The sequence below is a fragment of the Vespula vulgaris genome, chromosome 16, assembly GCF_905475345.1.
Source record: "Vespula vulgaris chromosome 16, iyVesVulg1.1, whole genome shotgun sequence".
Lineage (NCBI taxonomy): Eukaryota > Metazoa > Arthropoda > Insecta > Hymenoptera > Vespidae > Vespula > Vespula vulgaris.
The window spans coordinates 4690001-4704978 of NC_066601.1; the positions used below are offsets into that span (position 1 = coordinate 4690001).

The 14978-nt window shown below is 38.7% G+C and overlaps 2 protein-coding genes across 32 annotated transcripts in view; one reads left to right on the forward strand and one right to left on the reverse strand.

Annotated features, from left to right (window-relative positions):
- The window catches only part of LOC127069735 (zinc finger and BTB domain-containing protein 14-like), an 8147-nt gene extending 3108 nt beyond the window's left edge, over positions 1–5039 (forward strand). For 8 of the 11 annotated variants that reach the window (XM_051007143.1, XM_051007145.1, XM_051007146.1 and 5 more), the window contains 6 exons: positions 1–92; positions 765–1005; positions 1794–2185; positions 2286–2546; positions 2609–2989; positions 3082–5039. The exon at positions 1–92 is cut by the window's left edge. In XM_051007143.1, coding sequence (XP_050863100.1) covers positions 39–92; positions 765–1005; positions 1794–2185; positions 2286–2546; positions 2609–2989; positions 3082–3369 — 1617 coding nt within the window. In that variant the 5' untranslated portion in view covers positions 1–38 and the 3' untranslated portion in view covers positions 3370–5039. Of the gene's footprint in view, positions 93–764; positions 1006–1793; positions 2186–2285; positions 2547–2608; positions 3025–3081 lie in introns of all 11 variants that reach the window. The other 3 variants (XM_051007149.1, XM_051007151.1, XM_051007152.1) reach the window with 2 other exon arrangements.
- A 333-nt stretch (positions 5040–5372) lies between these two features.
- Positions 5373–14978, reverse strand: part of LOC127069732 (gamma-aminobutyric acid receptor subunit beta) — a 62688-nt gene continuing 53082 nt past the window's right edge. For 17 of the 21 annotated variants that reach the window (XM_051007126.1, XM_051007136.1, XM_051007132.1 and 14 more), the window contains one exon: positions 5373–14874. In XM_051007126.1, the coding sequence (XP_050863083.1) occupies positions 14729–14874 (146 nt within the window). In that variant the 3' untranslated portion in view covers positions 5373–14728. The remainder of the gene's footprint in view (positions 14875–14978) is intronic. The other 4 variants (XR_007783689.1, XR_007783688.1, XR_007783690.1 and 1 more) reach the window with 4 other exon arrangements.

Consider the following 14978-nt stretch of genomic DNA (forward strand, 5'->3'; position numbering starts at 1 on the left):
ATGGTCCTTCGCGGTTCAACCTCTCTAAATGTCTCTTCATGGACGAGCTATCCGTGATGCACGAACGATTACGATCTAGTCAGTATTGCATAGTAAGTATCTCTTGCAGTGCATATATACACGATCGGTAGACGAGGATCGGAATGTTTTTTCCGTGTGCAACGCGTCAATTAAAACTGCAACGATGTTAACGTGATGGTCGTTTCGTGGTTGTTTCAATGATGATGTAACTATTATTACAAGAGGCTCTTTGTTATCTCAAACGTATTATATACGGTGTGTACTACACACGCACCACACACACATGTACGTATGCACGTGTATACGTATATATGTATATATTCGTAGATATGTGCACACGTGCACGTAACGCGTCTATATTTTAGTTCTTGGAGTTATTGACAAAGAGCCTCTTTTCCTTTTTTTTATGCATCTCACGAATAATAATCTCTCCTTTAACTCGATCATGTTCAACGAGTCATGATACGTACGTGTTAGTAGGTATACGAACATGGAAAACAAGTCGTTGTTCGACGGTGACTTTCCTTCGTATCGTCGATCGATCGAGCGTAAAGATTCCACGTCGTAGAATCGTTTTATTTCATCGTAAGCACGCCTTATATAATGCGTTTTCCATGCTTACGTAAAGACGAGACATATGACTTTTTATCTTATAATTAGATATTTTCCTTTTTGTTGCTGCTCTTAAATTATTGAGTTCTGATCGCGCGATGATGACTAATCGAGAATTCTTGGCGTTTCAGGGATTACAGTCTGCTAGAATAATGGGCGAGAAAACGTTCAATCTCACTTGGAACAATCACCTCGCAAACTTGTCAGGTTTGTTCGAGGGACTTTACAAAAGTGGCTCCCTCACGGACGCGACCTTAGCTTGTCAGGGAGGCATGCTGAGGGCACATAGGTTGGTTCTGGCAGCATGCAGTCCTTACTTCGAAAGAGTATTCAAGGAGCATTACGGCGAACAGCCCATACTTATACTCAAAGGCAGGTGACATATATTTACTTTTCATTCGTCAAGACATACAGATAATATAATATTTTTTCTTTCTTCTTTTTTTTTTTTTTTTGATCGGCTTTTATCAAGCCATACGATAAAATTCCTGTCTGTCCGATTAGTTTTCGACGGCGTCGTGACTACTTTCCGCGTCGATGAAAACAAATTTCTTTTCCTAAGTAGGTAAATGATCGATAACGCCGTTAACAATTTTGTCTCTTTTAATTAATAACACGGATACGCTGAAGTTTAATCGACGTTCGAGCCTCTAATAAAATCGCTTCTCTTCATTTCGTTAAAGCAGAAGGTCAACGTAAATTCATTATGCAAATGAATTTCACGTCGCGAGGCCTCTGTTATCGTGAGCACGATAAGCAAAATCTGGACGTATATTAACGCGCGCGCATACGCGAACAATACATAGCATGTGCCGCTTGAATTGAATAATATAGCTGGCTACAATTGAACCAGCAGATCTATATATGCAATACTACTATCCTGTAACAATCGTTTACTCTACTTTCGTGCTACTCGATTTATCATTGAAATTGGATTTGTATCTACTAAAAGGCTCTTTCCTTATCAAGGTTCGCTATTTCTCTAGAAATGAATTGCACTTTCTCATAACGAAGCGATTCAATGAAAGGATGATAAACGCGCGAACAAAGTCGATTAATCTTTTCTCATTGACCGATGATTTATTATTTATGATTTACGTTCGCGTGTCCGATAAGATTTGTCTTAAGGCTTTTAGGTAATTATTTAAATTTATTCGCAGGCGTTGCGGTGGAAGAAATGGAGTGTCTCCTAGACTTTATGTATCGTGGCTCGATCGACGTAGCCGAGGAACATTTACCCTCGTTGATAAAGACTGCAACGGACTTGGAGATTCGTGGGCTCTCGGGAGATCAGAGAAATCAGGATAACGGTCGAAGCTCCTATACCAGGCTAGACGCGAGAACTCAACGATGTCACATCGAGACGAGGGTTCACACCACCGAGTACATAAAGGAACCTTCGGTCATACCTTTCCTACCGAAGCAATCGTCGATCGAGTCGTTGGAGGATACCATCAAGGTCGAGGAGATCGAGGTCGAGGACGATCCGATGGTAATGGACGGTCACGAGGATCCGTTCGACGAGCCGTTGCGATCATCCGGGACGCAAATCGTACGGCCTTTTTCTTGTCCGCTCGAAACCTTAGTACTCTCCTTATTCTTAATACTATCCTCTTCGACCGTTTAATGTACGTTTGTTGATCTTTGTCTAGAAGCGCATACCACCACCCATGTACAAGCGGGAGACCAGATACAAGGGACAAAAGAGAGTGTCGGTAGGTCGGATAACAAGGAACAGCGATCCATTGGATATCAAGCCAAAGGATCGTTCCTCTTTAAGAGAGGAATCTGACAGGGAATGGCCCTACGAGGATGCCAGTAGTACGATCAAGTCGTTTAACAACGGTTCCGTGGATCCGACGGTACCTGACATTCAGATGAACGATGATATGAGAGAACGGGAGGAAAGCATGGTGCGTAAGTCGTCGATATCGATTTTAATCTTTTCATTACACTCTTTCCTTTCTCCTCGAAGATGTCACCAAAGAGTCCAGAAGACACGCTGAGAATAGGTGTGAAGAGGAAAGCTGAATTGATAGCGAAAAGAGGTGGTGTAAACGAAACAAGGGGGGAAATGAAGAGCTCGTTGAAGACAGACAGAGCCCAATATAAACCCTTCTCTTGCGACCTTTGTATTTTGGCATTCACCAGAGCGTCTCACTTGGCCAGACATAGAAGAGTTCATACAGGCGAGAGACCGTTCGCGTGTAACATATGTCCGAGAATGTTTGCGAGACAAGACAAGTTAAAACAACATCTCGATTCGCATTTGCAATCTTCCAAGAGAAAGACTAATTTAACCGCGGCGTCGACTCCAACCGTACCGGTGAAAGGGAAACGTGGAAGACCGAGGAAGGTTTGAACGATGATAACTTCGATAAGAGTATCGAAGTAAGGTAATTGTCCTTATTCGCTCGACTCGATTGAAAATCTTTGATGATTTTTCAGGTGAATACGGAACAGTCGGTTGTGCAAGACTTTTTGAAGTTTGGTGAATTCAGCTCGCTTCTCGACAAGTCCCACTCTAACGATACTTTAAGTAAAAACGATGATACATCAATGAAAACATCGACGACGACGACCATGACGTCGACGACAATGACAACGACGGAAGGCGATAAAAGAGTAACCAATCGCGAAGAATTGTATAAACAAAAGGACGCGGATAAAGACAAGAATAAGGATAAAGACAATTATGGATGCCAGGTCGAAAACGGTCGGGATGTCTCTTACTAAAATTGCCGCGTTTCGATTTTCAAGATTAAGATCATTTTTCAAACTCGTGCGTACCGTTGGAATCGTTCACTTGCGATTATTCGATTACCTTGTACCTGAGGTATCTACGCCGGCGACCAGGCGACTACGCTGCTTTTGCGAACGTTTCGAAAGAAAAACAAGAAAGTTTGTGATCGAAGGGGAAAACCCGTCTCAATCACGAAGGAGAATCGAACGTTGACGGATGAAATTAATCGACGTTTCGAGGGACGCGTGAACGTTTGTTCTAAACGATCAAATTAACGAAAAAGAATACTGTTCTACGCTGGAAATTCGAGCAAATTACGTCAGCGCGGAGATATGGTCTAATCTACTTTGTAAATTCATCCGGCCCCTTTATACACCGACAGGAAACGATTGTTCTGCTATTGGTTCTGTTTGAACGAGAAAACGACGAATGCACTACTGATCGGTACTCTGTACGTTCGTATATACTTAAATCGCAAAATATTCGTTGTGGAATTAGAATTGTAATGCTTTTTACGACTATTATTTAACGACTTTGTCGCGATATTTAACACATACATGTGGAATATACAATAGATTTACCTAGAGTTGGCTCGATGGTAGGATGCGAGCCATATGTACGTACCATACATTAAAAGTAATTTCGGATATTTTGTCATACGTAAGATAAGTCAAGTACAAATCTCCAAATATTAGTGCACGTACGAGCACTGAAGGCTAAGTGTGCGTGTGTGGTATACATGTGAAGAAATGTATACCTGAACTGTATATCATTAGACGTATTTTGCATATATGCCATTTCAACTTGTTAGTGCGTAAAAGAAAAACTCGGTTCGTCGAACGAACAAAAGTTCATTGTTTCATTAATGTATATCTTGATGTTTATTGTTTATACGAATTTAGATTAGATATTATCGGGTACATTCAAAAAGATACCTAAGAGATCCTCTTGGTGTTTCGTACGATTCAAAGTGACACACACATACACACATATATATACATACGATATATACATGTACGTATATATATATATACATACATACATATACATATATATATATATATTGAAGGATGTTTTACATTGATCATTATTACACGATATTATATCATATGACGAATAGCTAAGATAATGAAATAGAATAAAGTTATAGGAGTTTTATTTCTTTCGTTTCTTATTCGTGTATATCAAAGTACGTATGAAAAAAATGAACTTCGATGTATCAAAAGAACGAATTGCATACGCGAAATGAAAGATTTTTTAAGATATATTGGAGTTCAAATTCTATTCTTGCAAATTACGTGATATAAAATGTTGCAATATTTTAATCGTATTCGTTTTCGTAGCTTGTTCGATTAGAAATGGGCAAAAGAAAATATCAATTAGTACGATTGTTTTGCCTCTTTAATTGGTTGTTGTTGTTGTTTGTTAAAGTGTCGTTTCGTTCTGGTTATCAACGATTCAATAATTATTATCTCACTTCATTAGCTTTTTTTTTTTTTAAATCATGTGCAATTTTTTAAACGATATACTATTACGCGGCATACTACGAGTGAACTGTATGTAATTTCATGGATCCACATGCGAGTGAACATAAGTGAGTCTTCATATCTTATAATGTATATTATGTAGTGACGTGTAAATAATATATCTTATGACGACATAACTTCCGCTTTATTCGCTTCCTCATATCTTAGTGCTTTTCTTGAAAAGAGAAAACAAACCGACATAAATTAGGAAACGACTTTCGACGAAAAATGATAATGTCAATAATTCGTTCGTCCTCGTTTATAGCGCACAGCGAAGTATAAAGACCATTTGACTTATACAATCTATTTCGAATGCTGATATGGCTGCAGATGTAGCGATGAAAAACTTACCATCGATCCTGTCTTCTTCGTCGCGTTACAAGTTAAAGCTTCTTTTTTATTTCAAATTTTTCGATCGAGATAAATAAGGAATCTTGAATAATGTATGGAATGGGATAGAAAAGCAGGCATTCTTCATCGATAACATAATTTTACTCACTCAATAAAAACTTTACATAATAATGACGTATCACGTAGTAATAATTTTTTAGGTATATCGATCATGCAACGATACGTTTTTGTGTTACACTTTGTTTCTTTTCTTTTGTTTTTTATGTAACAGTGAATAATGTATTCGTCGCCATTTTTAACGGTGCGTGTAACGCAAGTACCACTGCTGATCTCGATCTTGTTTTCTTCATTCTTTCTCAATCTCTCTCTCTCTCTCTCTCGCTCGCTCTCTCTCTCTCTCTCTCTCTCTCTCTCTCTCTCTCTCTCTCTCTCTCGATATTTCTTTATTTCTTGTATCGTTCGTTCCCTTACAAGTCCTATAGACATTTCGCTGTAAATTATACGCCTTCGCAATGTACAGCGTTTTTATAAATAGAATTCGTGTTCCTCTTAGCAAGCACGATTTGGACAATTACGCGCGCACCTTGAACATTTCATTTCTTTTTATTTTTATTCGTTCGGCAGAGATTTCGTTAAAGATTTCGAGTTACGCTCTTTCAAAATTGCATTGATTTAGGCATCCGGGATCAGGAATCGACGTCGATAAGTTCGATTCGCACTGACATTATTATCGTTAAAAGTAGGTTCGGTATTACGGACAAATTAAAAATCTTACGTGAGTCTATCGATCATCGATCAAATCGATATTAACGCGAGTTCATTTATCCCGTCGAATTTGACAAGAATTTAGAGCCGAGAAATAAGTGCAATTTCGATTGTATTTATCGTTAAAGAATTCTTTTCTTTCTTGCTCTTAATTTACGACGACTTTCATTGAAAATGACGTACTATTTACGTTAATGTTTCAAATGAACGATATTAATTATTCTAAGTTCTTATCTAGCGATCTTAGGAATATACGTATTTTTCTTGTTCTTGGTAAACCATGAAATTCTTTACTACTATTCGATTTCGTTTGTAACGTGCGCGCGTCAATGTCAACGCCTGCTTATTCATTATTTTTTCTTGTTCTCCTTTCCTTCTCTTCTTTTTCCTTTTTTTTTTATGTCTCGATACTTATTTGTACGTAAATTAATATCGCATTATACCAATGTATATCTAGATTTTTGTCGCGTACGAACGTTATTTAGAATATTATTTCAGTGAGCAAGTAACTGGGAGAGCCTCTGCCCTTTTTCGCTTCTCTTCCCACATTTCACGTCTTTTCTTTTTCCTTATCTTTTATTATTTTTCTCACGACTTACAACCCTCGAGTTTTTCATTCTTTTCTTGGCAGTCGACGCAAGCGTTCCAGTTACGACGTACTTTATGCCTCGCGCGTTAACTCAACGCGCTGTGTCTCCTTCTCTTTCTCATTTTCTCTCTTCATATCTCTCTTCCTCTCGCTCGCGCGCGCGCATACGTTTCCTTCAAACCTCGTATACACTCGTATTCACACGTACATTCACGCGCGGACGCACGCATTAGACGCATTCGTTATCCATCGCTTTTTACGTCTCGTCTTTCGTCCTTCCCTTGACTCGATTATGTATGTTACGACATATTCTTTTTCGTCGCGCTCGCAAACTCGCTGAAGGCCAGTTTACATGCTTTTTACTTTGTTCAGTGCGAAGGCATACGCGCGAAAGTAGATCTTCTTTGTAGCTTTTGAAAATCTCGTAGGACCGTGAAAAGTCGCTCGAAGAGAAATTTAGAAAAATATGCACGTACGGAAATGTAATAATAAGCAAAAAGAAAATCATGTACCGAGGCGAGACAGAGAGACGCCAAACGGAAGCACGAGTTAAGAAAGGTTGTAAAATAATGGAATAATGGAATGTGAAAAGAAAACTGAATTTATTTTTAAATTGATTATATTTCTCGATTAATAGGTATTAACATCGATATCATAATATCGATATATTTTTCAATAATTTGTATATGCTCAAAAGATTGTTCCTCTCAATAAATGTATCGATATTGGCGCTACCGTTTCTCATAAAATACTTCTTCGGGATCCAACGAGACTACTTGTCTAACGTATGGCAGCACTAATGCAGATCGATCTTTCAAGGAAAAGATTCTATCTAGCGTTCGGCGAACGCCGAGACGAGACGACGCGGAACGGAATACGGTTTTCGAAATATAAAAGAAGAGAGGACTATATCGGAGGTCTCGTAATAACGTTCGCGCGTTTGCTGCATTGTACACCTCGCACAACATACGACACAATGATTATCGTTAAACGAATGAACCGACAATTGATTATCGGCGTAACTTTTATCTTCGACTATGATATACGTTTTATTCGGACATTACAAAAAATGATATTAATGACGCATGACTAAATCGTAAACGAATTCTGCCGTAAGTTATGCATATGTATGTATGTATGTGTGTACGTACGTACTACAGATATTCTTTCCGATTATCGGAAAATATCGATCGAGCGAACACGCGGAATACCATTATTTTCGATGATCCACAATAGAACACGAGAAGACGTTCGATCTTCGAAGAATCGACGCTGGTAAGAAATAATTATGAAAAATAAGTGATTTCCTCGTGTTCTATCTCGGAATCGAGGCTACGATATTCGGCGCTTCGACGCTAATCGATTTCCTCGAAATATTCGATCAGGCACGCACCGATATACGATTTTGACAGGAGGGAGGGACAAGAAGACGCTCTTCCTCGGCCTGATTCGCGATCGCGTCTGATTCTTCTCGTCCGCGACGAGAGTCGGTCTCGTATTTATATTTTTCTTTAGCCATTGTCCTCTCTCTCTCTCTCTCTCTCTCCCGCATTCTTTTCGCTTTCCTTTTCTCTCTCTTTCTTCGCCATCTCGAGGAACAGGAACTTCCGCTTAAGATACAGACCACAGTGGATGCACGCACTCATGCAAAACTCAGTCACGCACAGAAACACGCACGCACACGCTCCTCGGAATAGCGTATCCGCTCGCACACCCTCATTCACGCTTTTCGCTTTGTTCGACTTTGTTCTCCATCTTTCCTCCTTCTTTCTTTCTTTCTTTCTTTTTCTCTTGTATTTTTTTCATCTTCGATCATTCGGTTATTTCGAATCTATATGTCTACGCGCTAATCTATGTTTTTATTTATTTTTTTTTATTTATGTATATTTTATTTATATTCTCGCTCTTTTTTTTTGACGCTCTTTTTCCGCGTAAGCGCAACGCGTTTTTCTTTCGCACGTCGTTCGATTTTTCTACTTAAACTATCTTTCTCACTCGCTCGATCGCTAAATTTTTTTTTTTTGTTATACATATTCTCTTTACATTCTTTCTATTTAACTTTCTTCGCCTCTTGTCTATCTTTTTTTTTTCTTCTTCTTTCTCTCCCGTTTTCCTTTGTCATATAAGTCGGCGTTACTGCCACGTAAAAGTGAGTCGGATAGTATAGGTATACGTTAACGGTGTACCTATATCTACCGAGTGCCAGTAAAAGTAGGTATATAATTAATTATATATAAACGCTTCGAGATAGTAATCGCCCGACCTACGGGGTATTCACGTGTTTCTTTTCGAGTAATGTGCGTTGTGTTGTGTATCAGTTTGTGTGTTGTGCGTATGAAACGTGCGTACACTCAGTTTCCTTCTCAATTTTTTTTTCTTTTTCTCTCTTTTTTCTTTCTTTTTTCTTTTTTTTTCTTTTTTTAATTTCATAGACGCATGCTCCTTACGTGTATACATGTATGTATATGTATGCGTGTTTCTCGTGTCCGCGTGTGTATGTTCATTGTGTACCTACATTGTCACTTTTATCTTATTTTTTACGATCGTAGAATACGTTTCTACAATATAATGCATCAGCGTTATTATTTAAAGTTTACAGTTTTAGAATTTGGTACTCTCGTCGAGACGACTCGTCGCGCAATATCGTCGTACTTTCGTTCCTCTTCGGTCGGAGCTACGCACGATTTCATAAATATTCTTTTTCTTTTACGCGGGGATTTCTGGGATGGAGATCCGATTTTTCCCTCGATTTGTCTACGCTTGTCTCGTTATATATTGTATTTTCCTCTGGCAGGACGAGCGACGGAAAAGGCTTCGATTCCTCGATCTCGATTGAACGTTTACACGCTTACGTTTATTCGAGATCGAAGTTGGACTCGCGTGGAGAGTATGCGTTGTCGGCTTCGAATTTAAACCGTTTTAATCGAATTTACGTTCTAGAGAAAGGAAAAAGGAAAAGGAAATGTAAATAGTCGTTTCACGAGTTTCATCCTTCCAGCCATTGTATTGTATAAGTACATCTCTCGCAAAAAAAAAAGTAACATAATTTCTCTAAAACAAGCTTTTCTTTCGAACGAACATCGTCTTTTCCGCGCCTTTCGTTCGGATCTTTTTTCTCACAATATTTTTTTATTTTTTTTTCTTATTTTTTTTCTATTTTCTCGTTTATACCGTCGCGTATCCGCGATTGATTAAAACATATATTGTATTAGGAAGTTGGCAGTTTTCGTTTTTAACGCGATTCGTACCGTCTCGTCTTTAATTTCGATGACCGAGCCGGCCACGGCCGTGTGTATCACACCACTTTCTTTTTTTCTTTTTCCTTCTATTTATTTGTTTCCGATAAGTAATCTAAGCTAATCGATTGCCTCTGTAATTAATCGATAGGATAAAATCGATTACCACGATCGACCGCCTTTCGAAATTTATCCGCCTCTCCTCTTTCCCCTGTTCTCTTCTATTACTAAAAAACGAACGAACGAACGAACGAACGAACGAACGAGTGAACATGCGTATCGACTTTGATCCCCCAACGTTCTTCTAATTTACTTTTGGTTTATTATCTTTCTGCTTATACTTCCTATATATTTATATCATTTTTGTTTGCTTATTCTTAATTGATTTACGTAAGTACGTGCGAACAGTCACAATCTTGTGTGCACTACATTTTGTGTGTGCGTGTGTATGCGTGTGTGTATACTTATATATAATATATAATATACATATATATATATATATGGTATGTGTATATGTAATATGTATATGTGTATTTTATATATTACTTTGTAATAGATACTCTCTCTCTCTCTCTCTCTCTCTCTCTCTCGTAATTTTTTTGCTCCTCTTTTTTTGGTGAACGAATACAATGTTCCGTATAAAACTCGTATTTACAAGGTGATCGATTTGTATTAGTAATAATAGTTTCTATCTCCTCGCTTCTCGTCTCGCGTTCTCTCATCTTTTTTCTTTTCCCTTTTAATATATTTCGAGTTTACAGTACCTTCGTCCTGCTCTTTGAGTTTTCAACGATATTACTTTATTCTCATAATATATTAATATATTAATATATTAATAATGTCAATAATCATGATAATGATAAGAATAGAATAATAATAATTCGCGATATATAGATTCCCGCTGATAACATAAATTTATATCCTGCCAGAGGACAGAGATCTCTTTTTCTTTTCTCTTTTTTTAAAACATTTATATATATTTGATTTATTTCTTTATTTATCTCTATACAATAAAGGTAATAATAATATCCATAATAAACGGTGGGGCCACGAGCGAACGAGAAGATCGACGAATAAATAGGTAGGTATGCTTTATGACTATTAATTAAAGACGAATAATTAACCTTCGAATTTCCATCAATGCGATATAATTCTTCTTACTTTGCTTCATAATCTTCTTTTAACCGTTAAAAGTTGAAGTTAACAGTCGTTGAAGCGTTCACGTGAAATCGAGTTTCTATGTAAATAGGAATAAAACTCCGAAAGGTTACGAATTCGTTTAATCGTGTTCGTGCCACGAGATTGTAATAATTAGACGGTTGAAAGGAAAGCTGTGAAGTATTAATTAAGGAGCGCTCGTAAGATCGACTTAATTTTAATGACGAGCGTTTAATTGAAAGCGTGCGCGAGCGCGCGTTTTAATCTTTTCATGAATATCGTCCATTTAATCTTTTTTGAATATCGTCCGGCTTTGACGAGATTCGTCAGTTCTTTACGTGAGCTCCGTTGTCTGTTATCAGCATAGAAAAAAGGATCATGTACAAAGGGATATTTCGACACTCGTGTCCGACAGTAGGCGGCCGAGCTCTCGAAAGGAACGACAAATGCTCGTCTCATCGGGACGATTTGAAATAGGATGCTTGAACTTTCTAGACAACGGAAAAAATAGCCTTCTCGTTCGACCATGGCCCGTTAAAATCTCAAACGTAATAAACAATACAGGCACACGTAATATATAATACGCATATATATATATATATATATATATATATATATATATATACACGCGTAGAAACGCGTGAGGTACGCATGTATGCATACGCGATAAATATACGTATGAATAAATGCATCTTAGATCGTTATATGTATAGACTTATATTGCTAGGGTTCCTTTTCCTCTCGATCTCTTTTCTTTCATTGTCCTCTCTCTCTCTCTCTCTTAATTAATCCTTTTTCTTCTTCCTTAAAGACTGGATAACGCGGATAACGCGGGTGTACGATTATATAAATTGTATGTATATAATGCTTCCGGTGGGGCGGACGTGGAAGTGTGTGTCGATATTTATATAATTTCATTATTATTATAATACGCGTTATATGAAAGAAACGAACGCGGGGGGATCAAAGGATACGTTTCGTCTTTTCTGCTCGTTGTATTTGGTCGGCGAATCGATCGATCGATTTTTTCCCTTCTCCTTGGAACACTCGCGCGGAGCACGTCGGGCGCAGATTTTTCCTTACGCGTTTGCTGCTAGCGGAGAAAAAGTATAAAAGACGAGTTGTGTGTGCTCTCTCTTGTCATTCTCTTTTTTCTTCTTTTTTTTTTCTAACGAGGTGTAAACTTACCTCTCGTATTCTCCGACGTGCTCAGCCCGTGGTAATACGCGTCTTGATATATTGATTGTTTGGCCGCTTTTCTTATCGCGCGACGATAATTCGGCCGACTCGTTAATTACCTAGGCGATCGTTACCAACCCTCGTTCTATCGTTCCAACGTTCAAAGCCTCGTGCTCTGCTTTCCTATTGACTCCGAGATCCTTTTTGTCCGAGAAACGAATTCGCAAAAATTCATTAATATCTCGAGAACGATGCGAGTAAGGACGGGCGAAGGCATTGGAAAATCATCAAAGAAGGAACAAAATAGCGTGTTTTCAGATCGAAGACAATTTCTCGTAATCGTGTTCGACGATCGGTCGCGATTCATTCATTTCATTAAGCTTCCTAGCAATTTAATGCGTACCGCGTATTGAACAAAATTTTAATAACAGAACAATTTAGATTCCAGCGTAATGAACGATTCATTCAATCATATACTATCACTTTACGATAGTTTTTTTTCGGATTTTGTATCGAATATCGACGGAGAAGAAACGCATCTCTCTCTCTCTCTATTTATTTTTCTTTTTCTTTCTCGTAAGGTACGCAAGAACAAAGGATGCCTTATTAAATGCACGACTGGCAGGAGCGTCTGGTAAATGAACTGTTTGGTGATCGCGGAGGAAGGTTGCGGAGGCTGTAGTGGCGCCCTGAAGAAGAGAAAGAGAAAGAGAGAGAGAGAGAGAGAGAGAGAGAGCAAGGGAGAAGGATAGAACGTTATGTAGATGGAGAGGATAGAAAGAGAGGGATGGAGCGAAGGGGAAGACCGGGAGGAAGGCTGGGCGTGTCAGCTGGTCGATATCCTGAATGGCAAGCTTCCACGACCCAGGCTGCAGCCAGCTACCTACCCCTTGCGGATCGAGAGAGATGGAGATATAGAAAGAGTGTAAGGGCTGGAAAAAGTGGAAAACAGCAGGAGGGAAAAAGAAAGAGAGAGGAGGAAGAGTGTACGCAGATTACTGAATTGGCGACTCTCTCTCTCTCTCTCTCTTCCCTCTCCTCGTGCGCACGTCTTTCCACGTTTGTCTCTCTTTTTTTCATTGGCGCATACGCGCGAATGTATGCGAGTGCGTGTACGCGCTACTCCGTATGTTCTCTCGAACGAAGTAGAAAAAGGCGAGCGGAGGATGTATGAAGAGTCGAAAAGAAGGAAGTAGAACGGCATACAATCATCGTTAATTAACTCTGAGAAAACATACTACAGGTACAGGAGTTTCCGAGTGTGGCGAGGGGTAGTAGAAAACAGACGTTTCGACTAAAGGAATTGCATTTTTTCCGACGAGTTTGTCTTTTTTTTTTCTTTCGTTTCTTTGTATATTACTGCGTATGATTAAATGGATGAAAGGAAAAGATCGAGTCGGGTACGAATCGCGATCCGATTTTTATCGAATTTTATGAGAAAGCAAGCGATTGAGGCGATCGCGTAAAATCGATTTATTTGAAGGAATGCTGAGTGTACAAATTCGATCAAAGTATATAAAGTATAGTAACATAAATACGAATTGTGCGACCGATCATCGACGAGATTAATTGTTTATATATATGTCCTTTTTATCCCTCGCTCCGTTAACGTTTGTCTTGACTCGCTCGCATCGTAACTCTTTATAATATCATATATTTATAATCGTGTGTGTACGTGTGTGTGTATATGTCGTATGCATTTGTCGTATCTACCTCTTCATTCTTCCTTCCAAGAGCCAGCAGTGATGTCGACGTTCGAATGTCTTGATCTCCGATCTTCGATCTCCCCTTCTAGTCTTTCTCCCCGAAGTTGTTTCTGTACGTCGAAGCGTCGCTCCGAGCCGACGATATTTGAAGCTTTTTCGTCTCTCTCTTTCTCTTTGTCTTATCATTAATTAACTTTACTATTTTATAATAGTAGCTAAATTGACGAATTTGTTATATATATATGTATATATATATATTGTTATATATATGTATATATATATACATATATATACATATACACACATATATATATACATGTATATATATGTATATATATAAGGTCTCATTAAGACCTAAAGAATTACCTAAACTGGCAATGTTTAAGGTATGTTAATGATGCGCTATGACGCGTTTCACTTGCTCGAAAGATCGTCCCTTTTTTATATTGAATTTCTTCTTTCTTTTTTGTTAATCTTCTTCATCCCCGAGCAATTTTTTCGTTTGCACCACTTTCGTTTTCGTTATCGTTAATGTATATCATCGCGATATAAGTAAGCGCGTTTTTCACGTATGCGCGTCGTGCGTTTCGAATAGTTCGAATTAAGGAAGAGTTCGAATAAGTAACGCCGATTCGATGCGACGAGAACGGATTCTGGATTTCGTACCAGTACGAGAGGAAATGGCCGTTGACGAACTCGCACTCGTTCGAGCACGTTTTTTTTATTTCGCTTTCGTCCTTCCGTGCTCGTCCTATCGTGCGAGTTTCCTTCATCTTTCTTTTCCTCTTCATCCGTTCTTTCGTCGCTACGAGCCGCGATACAGCAGCCGATGTCCCCGTGCTCTACTTCGCCTCCTTCAACAGCACCAGGTCGTCCGCGACTACGTCACTAATATGCAGGTAAATGACCCAGTACATCAGGTTGAAGCAAACGAAGCACACCGGGAATACGATGCGGGAATACTTGTCGATGTCTGATGGCGTAATGCCTGTCAAGAAAAAAAAAAAAATGAAGGATAGCTTTTCTTCAGATCTTTCGAATCTCCGGCGGGTGCAACAAGCTTAATAAAAATTTAATGTTTTTTATAACGCG